Here is a 19662-nt window from a genome sequence, read left to right on the forward strand (position 1 = left end):
AAACTATCCTTTTCATTTAAACAGAGTTTAGTTCTGCAGTTTTTACAGTTAAAACCAGATGGTTTAAATAGCACCTCTCTGATCTTGCTCCAGAGGCAAGCATAATGCCAGTCTAACACAGGCCAAAGACCCCACCCGGCTACCGCCTATCTTTGGATGCTAATGGGAATCACCAGTAAAGAAATGACTGAGCTAAGAATAGCTACAAAGGAAGTGAAGTTAGAGCTATACATACCACACCACTTGTCTCAGTTTAAGTAAATGGGGAACAGCAACTTCACAAAAAAGGCTGCTTTCCTTTATCCTCACTCACCTCTTTGGGAGAGCTTAAAACTACACCACCAGCCAGTACTACTGGTTTGGTAACAGAGATTGGACTGGTAAAAGCAGACTCTCGGCTAGAGGAAAGGGGTCCTGATTTGTGTTCCATTCTGTTAGCTTTCCACGCACTGGCCTACACAGGAAGAAAGAACAATCAGTCAGAACAGCACGCAGACAGAAGCTCAGCTTGTAAGGTCACAAAGCAAAGAGTGAAAAGTTATGTGGGAATATTATGTGGAATGTTATGTACGAATATGAAAGTTCACCTGTCTCAACACATTTGGGAGGTATACAACCTTGAAGGGAAAAGGTAGATAGGAATCAGAAAAGCCATGGGATATTAACAGGTATAGAGAGCTCTAGTCCAATAAGCCTGGGAGATGCTAGGCTGAATATAGTTCCACAGCAGGTTTCTTTTACTGTGCTATTTCACAACGCATCTTCATATATGTGAACTGAGAGGCAGATATAATCTACAGCATTTTCTAAACTCATCTGACCCCCCAATTTTGTTTGTTTGTTTTTTTTTTAATGGTGTGTTGTATGTTAACCTTTGATGCAACCCTGACAAACCCCCACCCTCACAAAGCACATCAGAAAAAATGTTGTTTTCTAGGAACTCTGATGGCAGGAGGCTAGTTACAGGACAGAGTGGGCAATATAAATGGCTGGATGATCCTGGTTTAGTTCAGAAGCTCTTCCCTTGCTCCGCCTTGTGGGCCCTGGCCCCAACTCAAATGGCAACATAGTGTAGCTAGAATACTCCTTTTCCCGAGTCAAACAACCCATCTGAGGCACATCACTGAAGTGAGGCTGAAGAAAGTAAAAAAGCCTGTTTTTCCAAAATGAAGCAATTAGAACCAAAAGACCTCTAGGACAAAAGATGGGTCTGAGTGAAAAGCGTTTCATTCTTGTTATTAAAGAAGATACTGTAGGCTTTAGGAAACTTAACAGAGTTATCTACCATATACCAGATACTTGTTGTAGTTTATTTAATCCTTAACCCAATCAGATATAACTATTATGTTGAATTTTTACTGAAATTATACTGACATTTGTGTCAGTTGCTCAGTCATGTCCGACTCTGAGACCCCATGGGCTGTATCCTACCAGACTCCTCTGTCTATGGGATTCTCCAGGCAAGAATACTGGAGTGGGTTGCCATTCCCTTATCCAGGGATCTTCCTGACCCAGGGATTGAACCTGGGTCTCCTACGTTGAGGATGGATTCCCTGGAGCCACAAGGGAAGCCTATACTGACATTAAGGAAGTTATATAATTTGTCCAAGGTTACTCAACTGGTATGTAATACTGTTTTCCAGAGTGCCTCCAAAAACAACATGCAAGCCAATAAAAGAAAGAGGCAATGACCCAACTAGAATGGAGATTAATTTTTTTTCTTCCACTGAAGAAAATCTAAAGATGGCTGCTTATTCAGACCAAATATCAAAGACATAGTTTCCCAGAGTTGTACAGGGTCACCAGATACCTTGTCTCTGTTAATATTGTACATTATCCACACTTCAATCAATCAGTAAAATAAAGGGGAAAAAAAACATTAAAATGAACCACATATCAACCATTTTCTTTTTAAAGTATCTTCTCCTTCCCTCCAAACCAATCTCAACTCTCCACCTCAAACGATCATGCCTTTTCCTACTTGATGGAAGTCAGAAGTCACTAGACCCAAACTCTCCCCAATTCCCTTCTTTGCATCTCAAGTTCCTTTAATGGCTCTACCCTCCCTTTCTATCATTCTACATGTTTGTTCTCATTCCTTTGTGAATTTATCAATTATTTCTCCCGTGTATCTTTAATCTCCTTTCTACTAAGTTGAAGCTAGGGGGAAAAAAAGATCTGTTTTCCTTTTTACTACCATCCTTTTATTGCCAAACTTTTTTGCACAGGTCAGTATCTGCTTTCACTTGCTCATTATTACTATTTAATTCCCTGTAACACACACTTCTATCCCCATTTTAATAAAACAGCTCTTTCAATGAGTAAGCAAAAATTTTGTCTTCATATTACATTCAAAAGTCAGCTTTAAAAAGTCTACTTTTGTAGAAAATGAGAGATTGCACTTTACCTATCTTTTCTGAACTCTTTTCCCTTTTTTGGGCTTCCCTGGTGGCTCAGATGGTAAAGAGTCTCCCTGCAGTGCCGGAGACCCAGGTTTGATCCCTGGGTCGGAAGATCCCCTGGAGAAGGAAATGGTTACCCACTCCAGTATTTCCTTTCTCAATTCCCTGATCCTTCATTCTTTTCTCACCTCATAATTCCTTTCCGTCTTTTCAGTGGGTTGTAGGCATACTCAGTACTCGCCAACTGGGAATCTGTTCCCAGGTGAACTTAATTAGAAAAACTAGTAATCTGTTAATTGTCTAATCATTTAAGTTGTTAAAATCATGTAGCTGATAATATGACCCCTAAACTCTCACCTGAGTTCTTTATAAAAAGACCTCCATCACTTGGCTTTAGTCTTCAAGTGCCACCATTTCCTAACTACCTGCCATCCATACTTAACCACTTATCTTTTTCCGAACATGGCATGTTTTCCCCCTCCCACTCTTTTGGGTAACACAGTTCCTCTGCCTTCAATGCCTCACCTACTTGCTCCCTAACAAACTCCTACTGTTTTAAAACTACAGTTTGTTGACTACTTAGGACCTGCCAATATTATATTCCAAGTACTTAGAATGGCATGAAGTCTGACTCCAAAACCAGAATTCTCATCTTCCTCTTTTTTATCCTTTATCAAGATGGAAAGTATTCTGGGGCAGTGTAAACAGCCCTAGCTGAAGTCAGACAAATCTCATTGAAGAATCCTGACTCCACAATTTTTTTTAGGATTTGAAACAGCTCAACTGGAATTCCATCACCTCCACTAGCTTTGTTCGTAGCGATGCTTCCTAAGGCCCACTTGACTTAGCATTCCAGGATATCTGGCTCTAGGTGAGTGATCACACCATTGTGTTATCTGGGTCATGAACATCTTTTTTGTATAGTTCTTCTGTGTATTCTTGCCACCTCTTCTTAATATCTTCTGCTTCTGTTAGGTCCATACCATTTCTGCCCTTTATCGTGCCCATCTTTGCATGAAGTATCTCTAATTTTCTTGAAGAGATCCCTACTCTTTGCTATTCTACTGTTTTCCTCTATTTCTTTGCACTGATCGCCGAGGAAGGCTTTCTTATCTTTCCTTGCTATTCTTTGGAACTCTGCATTCAACCTCACATTACATAATTTTCTGCATCCTAGGATTAAAGTAAATATTTTATGCAAAAGGCCTAGTGAATGTCCTGGAACATAGTAAGATGTCAACAAATGGTAGTTCTTCCTTTGTCACTTCAAAACCCAATTCAAATATGACCTCATCTGTAAAGACTCATGAGGACCCTCTCTAAGAAGGCAGTACAATTATTTTTCGTATCTGTCTCTTCACTTTATCTCAAAATAAACCTTTTGAGATTGTTTTTGTGCCTCTAGTGACATACAGCTTTTAAATACACAGATACTTAATGTTTAATCACTGTTAAACACATAGAGAAAATGAATGAATGGATACATCCACATCTGCCTATTAGTCGTTTCCTCTCCCCCTAGTATCCTATACATTCAAAAGTCCCAGAACCACTCACACCAACTTTTTCCTGAAAACTCTGTGTTCTTTCTTCTCTACCTTCAGTGAAATGGTTCCACAGTTACCCCAGTTTCTGGGGGAAGAATGCTCAGTGTCCTCTTTTTGTCCCCTTATTTGCTTCCCACTGTGTGCCATCACCACACCTCTTCTCTGTTCACTTGCATCACATCCCTGTTCAGACTTTGCTACCGTTTGCAAAGGCAGTTAAACCGGACTTCACACTGGTTTTCCTATCTTCATCTTTTCTGAACTCAGTTCTCCACAACAGGGCTAAACTGATCTTAAGCTCTGTGTTATGACTTTTCTCCTTGTCACGTCTTCACCCACAGAAGATATGAGACCCCTGAGGCTATGACTTTGTCTCATTTATTTTCTTATTCTTCTTCTACATTTTAACATAATGTCAGCAGATATTCCCAATGAAGTTACACTTATGAAAACTTTTTAATCTCTCAAAAACCCTTAAAAGACAAGCACTACCATCTTCATTTTATATGACGAAGTTGAGGTTCAGAACATTAGAAACTTGTTCAAGGTTGTATTATAAAAAAGGAGTTAAGTGTCATCTGCCTACTCAAAAGTCTTGCTGTTAATTTTCATGCTGGGTTCGTTCTTTATAGGAGTTGCTCTCTTGACTGAATTCACATTCTTTCCCTTCTGTATCAAAGGAAATTAATATTCTAAACCCCTTTAAAAAATAACACCACTTGTCAATCAGTGTATTCTTCTTGGGTCATGTTCTTTTAATGACTTTTCAAGTAAATTTAAAGTTGTCCCCATAGGCTTCTTCCTACAGATTTTCTTCATCCTTTCACTTAACTTTTCTAGCACCTATATTGTTTCATTTTACTATCAAGTTTCAAACGTGCCACTACCTTCATTTCCACCTACAAAACTACAGAATCCTCTGAAATCTCGTTTTTCAGCCTTACACTACTCTCCTAAAACCTCAACTCAGAGTCACCAAAAACTTTCTAACCGCTAAGGTCCAAACACCCTCTTTATAGTTATTGCCCTTGTCACCAGCCACTGACAAATGCTGACAACCTTGGCTGCTATCTTAAACTCACCCGTGCAGATTTGTGATAGCATACCATTTTTTCTATCTCTGAGTAGTTTCTTAATCCTATTAACTATGTTGTTATTTTCCTAATATTTATTAAATAATAAGTATTTTCCCAAGTCTTTTATTTTCCTATTCTTTACTCTTCTTCTATCCTCTTTCCCTTCGTGATCTCTACCCTGAAAAGCTTCATTATCACTAGGATAACGACCATCAGTTCTGATATTTTTCCAGTACTACCAGGCAATTAGAATGGTTCATTCATTATCCCTCAAATGTGGCCACTGTTTTCTCTTTTCAAAATATTTTAACCACCTCTTCTAATTTGTAGTACTTTCCAGACTTTTTCCTGACTATCTAAATCTTGACTATCCTCTAAAAGTTCATTCAAATTACATTTTTTCAGTAAAATTTCCCTTGATGGTTGTAGTCTAAGGTGATCGTGCTCCTCTGAATAATGTAAAGAGTGTTTTAATTTAGTTGTTCCAAATCTGTTTAAGATTTGTTTCTAGGATTTGTTATTTTATTTCATATACAATCATATGACCTTATACTGTTTTATCTTATCATCCCAATTAAACTTGCAGCTCATGGGGCTCAGGACCGATGATATACTTCTTTGTGTTGGTCTTAAGCACAGGACAAGTGTTTTGAGTCTCAGTCATGTCCAACTTTGTGACGCCCCATGGACTGTATCCCACCAGGCTCCTCTGTCCATGTAATTTCCCAGGCAAGAATATTGGAGGGGATTGCCATTTCCTCCTCCAGGGGATCTTCCAGACCCAGGGATTGAACCCATGTCTCCTACACTGGCAGACAGATTCTTTACCACTGAGCCACCAGGGAAGCCTCAACAAGTGTTGGTGCATAGAGAAAAGAGAATTAATGCTCATTAGTATTTTCAATAACACAGTAAACTCTGTTTCTTTACAGTGGCTAGAATTTATTCAAGCAATTTTACGTGCTTTTGTGAGAGTGCTAGGGATACAAACATGAAAAAGACCTGAAGCCCTTAAGGAGATTACACCAAGTGAAGAAAATGGTGCAATAAATGTCATGATTAGAGACAGAATGCTATTCAGTCAGCTACAAGGCTTAATTAGATCTTTAGACATATGTGACAGAAAAGGATTCACAGAGAGGATGACATAAATGTGAAGGAAAATCTCCTAGGTAAGAGAAAGAAAGGGCAGTAAAATATAAAAGACAGACTGGGCTTAGACTATATAGAATTATACATGCGAGTGCTAAGGAGTCTGGACACTGTATTATAACATCAGTGGTTGCTAAGCTATGACCCATGGGCCAAAACTGGCTTGAGGCCTATTTTTATATGACCCATAAGCTAATAATGTTTTTTTTTTTTTTTTTCATTTTTAAAGGGTTGGGAAAAAAAAGAAAAAGAGTATGTCACCCAAAGTTCATATGTCATTGTGTGACCAACAAAGCCTAAAGTATGAATTATCTGGCCCTTTACAGATAAATTTTAGCCTGCCAGGCTTCGTCTGTCCATGGAATTCCCCAGCCAAAAATACTAGAGTGGGTTGCTATTTTCTTCTCCAGGGTATCTTCCCGACCAAGGGATCAAACCTGGGTCTTCTGCATAGCAGGCAGATTCTTTGAATGTCTGCCATCAGGGGATCCCTAAGTTATCCAACCTCTGCTATACTGATGGTATGGGATCACTAAAGGGACTTAATGGGAAAGGATGTGATATATTCAGACTGCTTTAGGATAAACATTCTGACAGTTCAGTGGAAGATAAATACAGAGAGATGAGGCAATAGAAGGGTACACTGAAATAGTAAATGTGAGATGACAAAGACATAGGATATCATAGAGGAAAAAAATGACAGAGACTGTAACTGCTTGGTACAGGGGAATGAGTGAGGAGGAGGAATGAAGCAGCAGCCATGGTGTTCAGCCCACTGAACATCTATTTATCAAACAGATAAATGCTGATATTATTAATGAAAACAGCAAATCAAGAGAAGCAGGTTTATAAGATGAAGCTAGAGTATGAGAGGCCTACTAAACATGTAGTTGACAGTAGTAGAGAGTTTGGAGACAGAGTAAAATACTAAACATATAAGCTAATGGTACCAAATGAATACCTGGTGAGTGACTCAACAGGAAAAAACGAATTTACTCAATTCTTATTTATTCATCCCACCTTTGCTGTATAAGGTTCTGAAACTGATTCCAAATCATACCTTGGATGGAGGTGGTACAGGCTTAGGAACCAGGTTCTTATAGACACTTGGAACCATGGTTGACGATTTGTTTCCATTTGCATGGTGAGATCCTGGTGAGGTGAATGCAGCAGAGAAGGCAGCAGCAGGATCTTCTTTGGAAACTTTTTTGATGACTAGCATTTTGGAGGGTTGCTTGGCACTAGGTGGGTTTTCTGTGAAACACAACAGTGGACAGCAAAAGAATGTCAAACCTTTTGGTTAACACACAGCATAGTTCAAATGAAGGCCTCACTTTCAATGAAGAGCTAAGAGCTGTGATTAAGTGACAAACATTTCCTGGTGTGCACTTCATAAATATTCTCAAAAGCGACACTACTCAGGAACCATAAGAAAAAAGGCAGTATGTCAAACACTTGATTCTAAATTCATACTCAACCAACAAGCCCGAAGATGTTGGCAATCTTTCAGGCGTATAACAGGTCTCACGTGTGGTGTGATCACTCAGGCATATACCAAACAAGAATATATCCAAGGGTAGTTAACTCCTGTCAGTATGAGAATAGAGAGAATAGAGAAAACCGGAAAAAGGAGTCTGCTATGGGACCTTCTGATGAGGCGAACTGGAGCAAAGCTATTCATTAACAAAAGGGAAGTGGTACAGCAACTGCCCTTAATGCTGCAACTCAAAATCCAAACCCAGTATTTAGATACACTAAAGCCTTCCTAATAAGATGCCTGGCTACTGAATAACATAGGATCTAGGAGAGTACAATTTGTAAATGCCAAATATCCCAATGCCACAGGATCAGGTTTGGTTTGAAAAACACTGATTTGTCTAATAACTTTTTATAAAGCTAGTTATTCCCAACGTATACATATAAATGTATGTATTTATAGGTTTTCCCCTACCTATACAACAATCATCATTTATAATTGCCAAAAACAAGGATACCACCACCACAGTCAGCAAACAGAACCTGGCTGAACAAAATGTTCTATAGGATGTGGTATTATTTAGCCTATCAAAGAATACTTTAGAATTCATTTGCTTAAAATCTAATTTTAAATTCAGGGTTCTACAAGCTCTCAATTGTCTTTATTCTGACTCCACTACCTTTACAACCCAATGGTATTTTTAGGGCGGAGGTGGGGTGGGGGCAGAGTAACAGTTAATAGGTGTTAGTTACCATGTGCAAATGGATGAGAAGAGAAACCAGAGATAAACAAAAAAAAGAGATAAAGAAATTTTTCTCCTCTCCCTGCTAAGATAAATTTAAAGTTTTGCCTTTAAAATGGCAAATCTACCTACCCCACACTCCAGAAGGGGTCCCAATAGGTCTGCATGGCTGATTCTGTTTGCCAGCTTCTGGATTCAAAGAAGGCTAGGAAAAAAGGGTATATTAATGGTTGATACAGAAAGCTAATCATTTCAGCACTTTTTGCAAAGTAGCATCATTGAACCTATCAAATAACTATTTATCAGCAGCACTTATTTAACACTATATTCAGAATTAACACAGATATGTTGAAATGCCAATCAACAGGTCTTACATTAATCTCAGGCTCTTGTGGCTTTCATTTCCTTTAATATGAGGATTAAAAATTAAGAAAAAAAAAACACAACACAACACACTGTGCAAATTCTCATCTTCCTATAGGATATATACGCCAACTAAGGAGAAAGCTGAATGAACAAGTCTATCACTTTTCTCAGATTTAAAGAGCACAATCTGGTCAGTGAAATAGCCATAGCATTTTTAATAAGACTGCTTTAGGGCAGAGGCACATCACGTGCTAGGGACTGTGCTGGGAATTTACAAAGGCAATTAAGAAGAATCCTTATCCCCACAAGGGACACAGTCTTCCTAAAAAGATAAACTTGGAGCCAAAAGTACAATAAAAGGTTATAGGTGCTATGATAAACGTTCACATTAGGGAAGGAGTACTAAGGAAAGAACAGTCAATTCTACTAGAAAGAGAAGTTCTATCAGAACAAGTTTCATTAGAGGAGTCCTTAATGATGAACTCCAAGGCTGGAAAATGGGTGATTCCAGAACAGAATGCTCAATGAACACCAAGACAGGAAAAATATGAAAAAGAATCAAATATTCAGAGATCTGCACACAGTTCAACGTCAGTGCTAGGGAATGAGAGGATCTTTCTTTGGTTAAAGAGATGTCTGGGGAAACAGGAAAGTGCCAGATTGTGAAGCAGTTTTAAGGGAGGTTGAATCTTATTCTTTAGGAATGGGGATCCATCTCTCAGAGAGAGTTAATGTGATCTGATCATTAGTTTCCAAGTCTGGTAGCAGCATGAAGGATATATTTCATGGCTTTTAAGTATCTATTAGGAGGCCAATTTCATAGTCCAGAAAACTATGAAGGTGACATGAGTAGAGGAAGAGATGACAGGAACGATCAAGAGTGTTAAGAGCAACAGACACAATAATGAACTGTATAGGGAGTTTGAGGATGACACTGATGTCCAAACCTCAACTTTACAATCTGGTACAGAGCAGGAAAATGGCCTTTGAGCACAAATGACCATGAGACATTAAACAAACAAACAAACAAAAGAGACAGATGCTCAGACTTGACTACAGAGTCTCTGAATCAAAATCTTCAGGAGTGGGGCCCCAGCAGGTGTGTTATTTTCAACCTGTCAAGAGGAGACGGACCAGCATAAAACAAGCACAGACACAATCTGAACTATTAATTCAGTATACCAATGGACAGATTTGTGACAGAAAAAGGACAGGTAAATACACTCCTCTGAATGGAATAGTATGGGCAGAAGGAATCTACACAGAAAAAGGCTGTATATTCTTATTTGTTTTAAATAGGCCTGTAGTCTTCATATTCCATCTAGGGGTCTTGGAAACATTGACCTATTTAGTTGGTATCTTTGATCTCTTTCTACTAATTTTTTAAAATAGTAAAATATAACAGACCCAGAAGACTGCATAAACCAAGTGGGCAAAAAGTTCTTATAATCACCACTCAATTTAATAAAACATCACCAGCCAAACTAGAAACATTTTATAAGCCTTCTTAAATAGAAAACAAAACCAAAAAACACTTCTTCCCTCTCTGAATAGTTTTGTCTCCAAAAAACATCTCTTAATCTCTAAATTACCTGAAAAATATCTTACATCTCTGCTTTTCCTATAAATTGGTAGTCAGTTCTAGAGGCTATAGGATCCCCTCGCCCGTTTTTATTTTGGCACCTACTTGCTGGTTTTGTTTTCTCCTTAGGAGATACCTAACGTCTGGCTATGCTTCTGTTTCTGTGATGTTGGCAGACAGTGATGCTCATAACCTGAAACTATTAACTCACTACAAGCTGCAATACAATGACCTAATTCTATCATCCTTTCTTTATAAGCTAGTATATACACTTCCACAATTCAGTGGCAGAATTCATATGGGAAAGATAGAATACATGCTTGTTTCTAGGGTGGGGTATCACTGTGAACTCACAGCTTTAATCATATTTAATGTTCTTTAAGGGCTTCCCTGGTGGCTCAGTGCTAAAGAATTTGCCTGCCAATGCAGGAGATGTGGGTTTGATCGCTGGGTCTGGAAGATCCCCTGGAGAAGGAAATGGCAACCCACTTCAGGATCCTTGCCTGGGGAATCCCATGGACAGGGAAGCCTGGCAGGCTACATACAGTACATGGGGTTGCAAAAAGAGCTGGATATGACTTAGTGACTAAACAACAATGTAAATCAAACACTTGAAATTATTACCTGTAATTGATGCATGAAACATCCCATGTTTGGCCAGTGGGAACCTCTTCAATTTGGCTTCTAAATCCTTTTGATACAAGCCTAGCCGTCTTTATTTCTTTGCTATGAAGTATAACAAAACATTCCAAGCTTATCTTATAAATATCCTGTCCAGAAATGGCATTTCAAGACCATGGTCTGGGCACTAGGGACATTGTTATGGTACTGGTTATTGTGTTCAGTACTTTTTAGTGGACAGAGCCTGGAAATGCACAAACGTGCATATACACACATTTTGAAAGATGAAATACCTCATGGCTTAGTGATATTTCCAATTCAAATTGAGGGCCTTGGGCTTTTTACTAAACATCTTCTATTTTCTATCTGTATTTCCTTTCTTATACCTCTGATTTTCAAGGATACAAAATATCAACAATATGATTAATAAAATGTTCTTACACACTGTTTGTGACCTTTATAAATGAAGGTAAGTGTGACAGAGTATAAAATGCTTGGCTCACATTTTCTTTGCTTGAGTATCCAGTTAATTCACTGATGGGTTATAAAGCTTTGTTGTCAAAGTGTATCTGATTTTTTTTTCCTACGTCACTTGTTCTTTATGTCTTGATATACAAAGGATGACTGGTCTGACTGTCCTTTCAATTTGTAGTTTCAAGTCTTACTGTATTTCATGAAATTATTTTTGAATTACACTTTTTAGCACTTAATTTTTCATTGTTATTCTTTTGAAGGGAGAGCTTTTGGATTTTTTTGTCAAACTACTGCATCTCTTTTTTTCAATTCTAAATTTCATCTATTTGTTTCAGCTTATTTAAAGTTTCCTTTATCTTTTAATTCTTGGAAAACACTACTATTTGTTGTCTTGTGCTCCTTGTTTAGTCTTCATTTTTCTGAACCTTTATTGTTTCCCAAGTTCTAGCACTGTGAATTTTTCTGGTTATGTTTTTCTTGTACCATTTATTCAGATTTTAAAATAGCAGGTTATGGTTCCTATCTGTATTGTGCACATCTTGCAGGTATACTTTGCAAGGTCTATAGAAATGATATTCTGTTCCTTACTATCTTGATCCTTTCATGTTGTTCCATTTTTAATGTGATCAATTTTTGTGAATGTGGATCAAGATAGCTTTCTAATATCACTCTTCATAGCTCTCTTCTGTTGTTTCCATGGAGTGCTCAAAAGGATGATGGCATACTTTCTTTGATATCCTAGCTCACCACCCCCTCCCCATGCCTTTTATATGAACCTTTTCTTCCCTTTGTCTCTATAGTCTGTCTCTGCAGCTCAGTCTGGATTCTATTCCCAACAGTTTTGTTCTCAGTGAGGGGCTTTGTTTTGGAAGGGAGCACTGGCTAGTTATGATTAAAAGGGATAGAACTCTGCTGGTTATCATTTTATTGCCTCTTGGTTCTAGTCATCCTTTCTGCTTGCTCCATGTAAATTTATCTGGGCACTTAAAAAAAAAACAAGCTCCCTTTGTTAATTTGCTGGCATGGTAATTTTGTCAGTAGACAGCAAGGAGAGATTTTTGCTTCTTGTTCCTGTGTGCTTACTCAGCAGACTCCTTTAGCACCCTGCTCCTGCTCTAAGCCGGGTTCTAAGGTACAAGTGAGCACTGACTTGAGTGGTTTTATAGCACTGACATCTCCCACAAACAGCTTTATGAGGTACTCTAAAGGGCATATTTCCAGTATGTTCCCTAAAGAAGCACCTTACCAACTGCTCTGCCATCCAGTGAACCACAGCTAGGCCTTTCCAACAAGGTCTTGATCTCAATCTTGAGAGAGGTGAGGGGGCAAGAGAGCACTCTTAGGCACTCTGTCTTAGCCCTAGGGTTAGTGGCAGCTCCTTGTATCTGCTAATTCGTTACCTTAGAATTCTATATATTTAAAAATATATTTACTTATTTGGCCGCATCAGGTCTTTAGTTGTGGCACGCAGGATTGTCATTGCGTCATGCTAGATCTTTTGTTGCCTGCCGTGCATGGACTTTAGTTGCAGCGTATAGGCTGTCTAGTTGTGACACACAGGCTTAGTTGCTCCACAGCATGTGGGATCTTAGTTCCTCAATCAGGGATCGAATTTGCATCTCCTGCACTACAAAGCAGACTCTTGACCACTAGACCACTAGGGAAATCCCAGAACTCTGTATTCTTTATATTTAGAGTTCTCTTTACTTTTTGCTAGCCAATCACTCATTATCCTATCTTGTTACAGTTATTTATATTAACTTTCCTTGTTCAAATTACTCAAAGATTTCTCTCTCCTAATTGATCCACTTAGACCCTTCAAACCTTATCCCAGAATACCTCTGTATTTACTAGTTTTGGGAATATGGAAAACCACCCCTAATTTCTAGCTGCTGTTCTCAAATGTTCTGTAAGCTTTCCAGAATAATTCCTGGCTCTTATGAAAATCCTGGGGTTGCTTGATGCCCTGTTGTTCCCTTCAATTTCTCCTGCACAAATGCTAATATCTAATTATTATTCAAGTTTTATAGCTTTCAGCGATTTGCCCCTATGCTGCAATACCTCACTTTATTTTGCTGTAGGTGATGTCCATGTAGTTCCTGGCTCTTCAATCCTGTAATTTCAGACTTGGAAGTAATAGAAAGAATTCCTATACATCACGCATTTAGAGTCTCATGTCTCCTGCTTGGCTGGCAGACTTCTTACTACTAACACACCTGGGAAGGCTGTTCTAGAATGTCATATAGATGGAATCATGCAGTATGTACTCTATTGTGTAAAGCTTCACTGAGATTCGTCGTTATTTTATCCAGTCATTCTTTTTTTATTACTGAATAAGTAGTCCATTAAGAATCCATCTGCCAGTGCAGAAGACAAAAGAGACTGGGTTGGGAAGATCTCTTAGAGTAGGAAATGGCAACCCACTGCAGTATTCTTGCCTGAAAAATTCCATGGTCACAGGAGCCTGGCAGGCTGCCGTCCATGGGGTTGCACAGTATTAAGTTGTCCACTACATGATTACACCACAATTTTTCTATTCCTGTTTCTACAGACATTCAAATGGTTTGCTGGGAATTCTCTGGGAGTCCAGCGGTTAGGACGCCATGCTTTCACTGCTGAGGGCCTAGATTCAATCCCTGGTTGGCAAATTAAGATCCTACAGGCCACATGGCATGGCCACCAAAAGAAAAAAAAAGAAGTTTCCAGTTTTGTAGTGTTATGAAAAAAATTACAATAAATGTACATAGACTTCCATCTCTCTTTAGTAAATACACAGAAGTGCAAGTACTGGGTCACCAGATTTATGTTTAATTTTATAAGAAACTGCCAGATTTTCCTTTTCCCAAAATGGCAGGACTACTATACACATCTACATGAGAGCTCCAAGTACTCAAAAATGTCACCAAATTTAGTGTTTTCAGACTTTAAATATTAGCCAGTCTGTACAGCAATATCTCATAGTGGTATTAATTTAAATTTCCACACTTCCTTTATAACTAATAACACTGACCATTTTTTCATGTGCCTATTGGCCATTCTTATATCTTCCTTGTGAAAACTTTGTTCAAATCTTGTTTATAATTTTAAAATACTGATTTGTAGGAGGTACTCATATTATGGCCACAGGCCCCTTTTCAAATCTATGTTCTGCAAATATTTTCCTGAGTCTGTGAGATAAGCAGAAGTCTTAAGTTTTGATGAAGCCCAATTTATCAGTGTTTTCCTTTATGGTTACTGCTTCCTAGGTCCAAATAAATCTTTTTTAAAAATCCCCTATGTGAGACAGATATGTCTCCCCTATGTGAGACAGATATGTCTCCCCTATGTGAGACAGTGAAGTTCTCTTCACTTCAGGCCTTACCATAGGTCTATAAACCATCTCAAATTCATTTTTTATATGTTAGGCGACAGGAGCAGAGAAGATATATACTCATACCTGTGTTGTGTTAGTTGCTCAGTTGTGTCCAACTCTTTGTGACCCCATGGACTGTAGCTCGCCAGGCTCCTCTGTTCATGGAATTCTCCAGGCAAGGATACTGGAATGGGCTGCCATTCCCTTTCTCCAGGGGATCTTTCCTACCCAGGGATCAAACCTGGGTCTCCTGCAGGTAGGCAGATTCTTTACCATGTGAGTCACCAGGGAAGACCCATCTATACATAAGAGAAAGTATAGGTATAGATGGGGTAGCCATCAGAGAAGCTACCCTGGTCACTCAGCTGGTAAAGAATCCGCCTACAATGCAGGAGACCCCAGTTTGATCCCTGCATGAGAAAGGTCCCCTGGAGAAGGGATAGCCTACCCACTCCAGTATTCTTGGATTTCCCTAGTGGCTCAGATGGTAAAGAATCCACCTACAATGTGGGAAACCTGGGTAGGGAAGATCCCCTGGAGAAGGGCATGGCAACCCAATCCAGTATTCTTGCCTGGAGAATCCCATGGACAGAGGAGCCTGGCAGGCTACAGTCCATGGGATCTCAAAGAGTCGGATACAACTAAGCACACACACACTTGCAGCATCTATACCTATATATAGATAGATACACAGTCCCAGCACAATTTGTTAAAAACATTTCTTTCTCCACTGATTGGCTTGCTTTGGTACTTCTGTTGAAAATCAGAGGAACACATTAATGAAGGTTTATTTCTGGCTTCTCTATTCTGCCCTATATTGGAGAAGGAAATGGCAACCCACTCCAGTATTCTTGCCTGGAGAATCCCAGGAACAGAGGAGCCAGTTGGGCTGCCGTCTCTGGGGTCGCACAGAGTTGGACACGACTGACGTGACTTAGCAGCAGCAGCAGCAGCAGCAGCATCAATCTATATGCACAATAATGTCATATCATTTTGAATAGTGTCGCGTTATACAAAGTCTTCACGTTAGCAAGTATGAATTCTCTGACTGTTCTTTTTCAAGATTGCTTTAGATATTCTACGTCTTTTTATTTCAATACAAGAAAGCATGCTTGCTGGGGTTGTACAGTCCATAGAACTGACGTCCTAACCATGTTGAATCTTCTAATTCAAAGCCTTCCATTCAAAATGTATCTCTTATTTAGATCTTTAATTTCCCTTGGCAATATTCTGTGGTTCAATATTAAAGTCTCTCACATCTTCTGTTAAATTTATTCCTAAGCAATTTTCAAAGGTTTTTTGGAATTTTGTAAAAAGCTCTCTGTATACATATAAGCTGTTGAGTTCTGATCTGTGGATTCAATCAATTGCAGATCATATACTGCAACTATAGTATATACTACTGAAAAAATCTCCATACAAATGGACATGCAAGCTCAAACTCTTGAACAGCATGTTGTTCAAGGATCAACTGTATATAAAAATATGACTTAATGCTGTAGCCTAAAACCTTGTTAATTCTTTAGAGTCCTTAGGATTTATGTAAGCAATCATGTCACTTGTGAATAGAAACTTTTATTTCTTTCTGTTTATTTATAATGCATTTTATTTCTTTCTTGACTTATTGCACTTACTAGGATCTCCAGTACAGTGCTAAATATAAGTAGTGAAAATATACATGTTAATACTGCTCCTGATATTAAAGGGAGGTCTGCTTTTACTGGAGAATTTGGTAAGACTCAAAGCCACGGCTACACTGTTGTACCTTCTCAGAATCCCTTCTCTCCACAAATTTCTTACTCTCAGATTCCACACACATTAAAGCCCAAATCCTACAAGACTACCCTCACGCCTGGCTCCTTCTTCTTCAAGGAACAGTGTACCATGCATCATCGATTCATTCTCTTATCCTTGGAAGGTAATATCAAACTGCCAGGAACAAAGCTCTCACCCACATTTACTAACAGCTACCATTTAAAAATATATGTGCCAGACTTTTTGGGCAGTCCAGTGGTTAAGAGACATTTCTACTACAGGGGACGTAGGTTAGATCCCTGATTTGGGAACTAGGATCCTGCATGTTGTACAGCATGGCCATTTAAATAAAAGAAATTTTATTCTTTCTTGATATATCCCAATCTTTTTCAACTAATCACTTCTTAATCTCCCTTATTGCTATTCCACACACCTCCTCTCTGAATATATTACTTTCATAAATCTCAACTACCACCTCTGTTTCCAAAGGCATACCTCTAATTTACCTCACCCATCTCTTTGGTACTAAGAACTCTTTATCTTCTACCCTCCAATTCTGCTCCTTCTGTATTTTCTTTTTAAATGAATTACTTCAGTTCAGTTGCTCAGTCATGTATGACTCTTTGCGACTCCATGAATCACAGCACACCAGGCCTCCCTGTCCATCACCAACTCCCAGAGTTCACTCAAACTCGTGTCCGTCGAGCCAGTGATGCCATCCAGCCATCTTATCCTCAGTTGTCCCCTTCTCCTCCTGCCCCCAATCCATCCTAGCATCAGAGGCTTTTCAAATGGGTCAACTCTTCACATGAGGTGGCCAAAGTATTGGAGTTTCAGTTTCAGCGTGAGTCCTTCCAATGAACACCCAGGATTGATCTCCTTTAGGATGGACTGATTGGATCTCCTTGCAGTCCAAGGGACTCTCAACAGTCTTCTCCAGCACCACAGTTAAAAAGCATCAATTCTTCAGCGCTCAGCTTTCTTCACAGTCCAACGCTCACATCCATACATGACCACTGGAAAAACCATAGCCTTAACTAGACGGACCTTTGTTGGCAAAGTAATGTCTCTGCTTTTCAATACGCTGTCTAGGTTGGTCATAACTTTCCTTCCAAGGAGTAAGAGTCTTTTAATTTCATGGCTGCAATCACCATCTGCAGCGATTTTGAAGCCCCCCAAAATAAAGTCTGACACTGTTTCCACTGTTTCCCCATCTACTTCCCATGAAGTGATGGGACCGGATGCCATGATCTTCGTTTTCTGAATGTTGAACTTTAAGCCAACTTTTTCACTCTCCTCTTCCACTTTCATCAAGAGGCTCTTTAGTTCCTCTTCACTATCTGCCAAAAGGGTAGTGTCATCTGCATATCTGAGGTTATTGATATTTCTCCCAGCAATCTTGATTCCAGCTTGTACTTCTTCCAGCCCAGCGTTTCTCATGAGGTACTCTGCATGTACTCTGCATGTAAGTTAAATAAGCAGGGTGACAATATACAGCCTTGATGTACTTCTTTTCCTATTTGGAACCAGTCTGTTGTTCCATGTCCAGTTCTCCTGACCTGCATATAGGTTTCTCAAGAGGCAGGTCAGGCGGTATGGTATTCCCATCTCTTTCAGAATTGTCCACAGTTTATTGTGATCCACACAGTCAAAGCCTTTGGCATAGTCAATAAAGCAAAAATAGGTGTTTTTCTGGAACTCTCTTGCTTTTTTGATGATCCAGCAGATGTTGGCAATCTGATCTCTGGTTCCTCTGACTTTTCTAAAACCAGCTTGAACATCTGGAAGTTCACCGTTCATGTATTGCTGAAGCCTGGCTTGGAGAATTTTGAGCATTACTTTACTAGCGTGTGAGATGAGTGCAACTGTGCGGTAGTTTGAGCATTCTTTGGTATTGCCTTTCTTTGGGATTGGAATGAAACCTGGCCTTTTCCAGTCCTGTGGCCACTGCTGAGGTTTCCAAATTTGCTGGCATATTGAGTGCAGCACTTTCACAGCATCGTCTTTCAGGATTTGAAGTAGCTCCACTGGAATTCCATCACCTCCACTAACTTTGTTCGTAGTGATGGTTCCTAAGGCCCACTTGACTTCACATTCCAGGATGTCTGGCTCTAGGTGAGTGATCACACCATCGTGATTATCTGGGATGTGAAGCTCTTTTTTGTACAGTTCTCCTGTGTATTCTTGCCACCTCTTCTTAATATCTTCTGCTTCTGTTAGGTCCATACCATTTGTGTCCTTTATCAAGCCCATCTCTGCATAAAATGTTCCCCTGGTATCTCTAATTTTCTTGAAGAGATCTCTAGTCTTTCCCATTCTGCTGTTTTCCTCGATTTCTTTGCACTGATCACTGAAGAAGGGTTTCTTATCTCTCCTTGCTATTCTCTGGAACTCTGCATTCAGATGCTTATGTCTTTCCTTTTCTCCTCTGCTTTTCGCTTCTCTTCTTTTCACAGCTATTTGTACGGCCTCCTCAGACAGCCATTTTGCTTTTTTGCATTTCTTTTCCATGGGGATGGTCTTGATTACGTATTATTCACTAATTCCCTTTGAATAGAAATCTTATTTTTCACTCTTTCTTCTCTAGTTACAATGCCATGGTTTCCATTCTTTAGATTTATCCTCCAAAACAAGATTTTTAACAAACTTAATGTCCGTTAACAGGAAAACGGGCTTCCCTGGTGGCTCAGACAGTAAAGCATCTGCCTGCAATGCGGGAGACCTGGGTTCGATTCCTGGGTCGGGAAGATCCCCTGGAGAAGGAAATGACAATCTACTCTAGCACTCTTGCCTGGAAAATCCCATGGACGGAGGAGCTGGGTGGGCTGACAAACCTAGTACATTCATACAACAGAATATTTCCTATACAGCAGTAAAAAAGATACACAGCAGAGTTTCTCAACCATGGCACTACTGACATTTGGGATTGGTTAATTCTTTGTTATACGGCTGTCCTGTGCAGTGTAGGAAATTCAGCATCATCTCTGATCTCTACATACTAGATGTCAACAGGACTATCTCTAGTTGTGACAACCAAAATTTCTCTAGATATTGTCAAATGTGCTCTGAAGGAGGCAAATTTGTTCCTGGGTTGAGAACCACTGATCTAGAGCCCT

At 39.3% G+C, this 19662-nt stretch overlaps 1 protein-coding gene and 1 long non-coding RNA gene across 4 annotated transcripts in view; one reads left to right on the forward strand and one right to left on the reverse strand.

The window, feature by feature from the left end:
- LOC138440688 (uncharacterized) overlaps positions 1 to 19662 on the forward strand; it is a 30818-nt gene that overhangs the window by 9804 nt on the left and 1352 nt on the right. The window lies entirely within an intron of this gene.
- Positions 1 to 19662, reverse strand: part of GPBP1L1 (GC-rich promoter binding protein 1 like 1) — a 64278-nt gene that overhangs the window by 6899 nt on the left and 37717 nt on the right. For all 3 annotated transcript variants that reach the window (XM_069589741.1, XM_069589749.1, XM_069589732.1), the window contains exons 6-8: positions 8529 to 8601; positions 7238 to 7431; positions 314 to 454 (exon numbers count right to left, since the gene is read on the reverse strand). In XM_069589741.1, coding sequence (XP_069445842.1) covers positions 314 to 454; positions 7238 to 7431; positions 8529 to 8601 — 408 coding nt within the window. The remainder of the gene's footprint in view (positions 1 to 313; positions 455 to 7237; positions 7432 to 8528; positions 8602 to 19662) is intronic.

This window comes from Ovis canadensis, chromosome 1 (genome assembly GCF_042477335.2).
Source record: "Ovis canadensis isolate MfBH-ARS-UI-01 breed Bighorn chromosome 1, ARS-UI_OviCan_v2, whole genome shotgun sequence".
Classification (NCBI taxonomy): domain Eukaryota; kingdom Metazoa; phylum Chordata; class Mammalia; order Artiodactyla; family Bovidae; genus Ovis; species Ovis canadensis.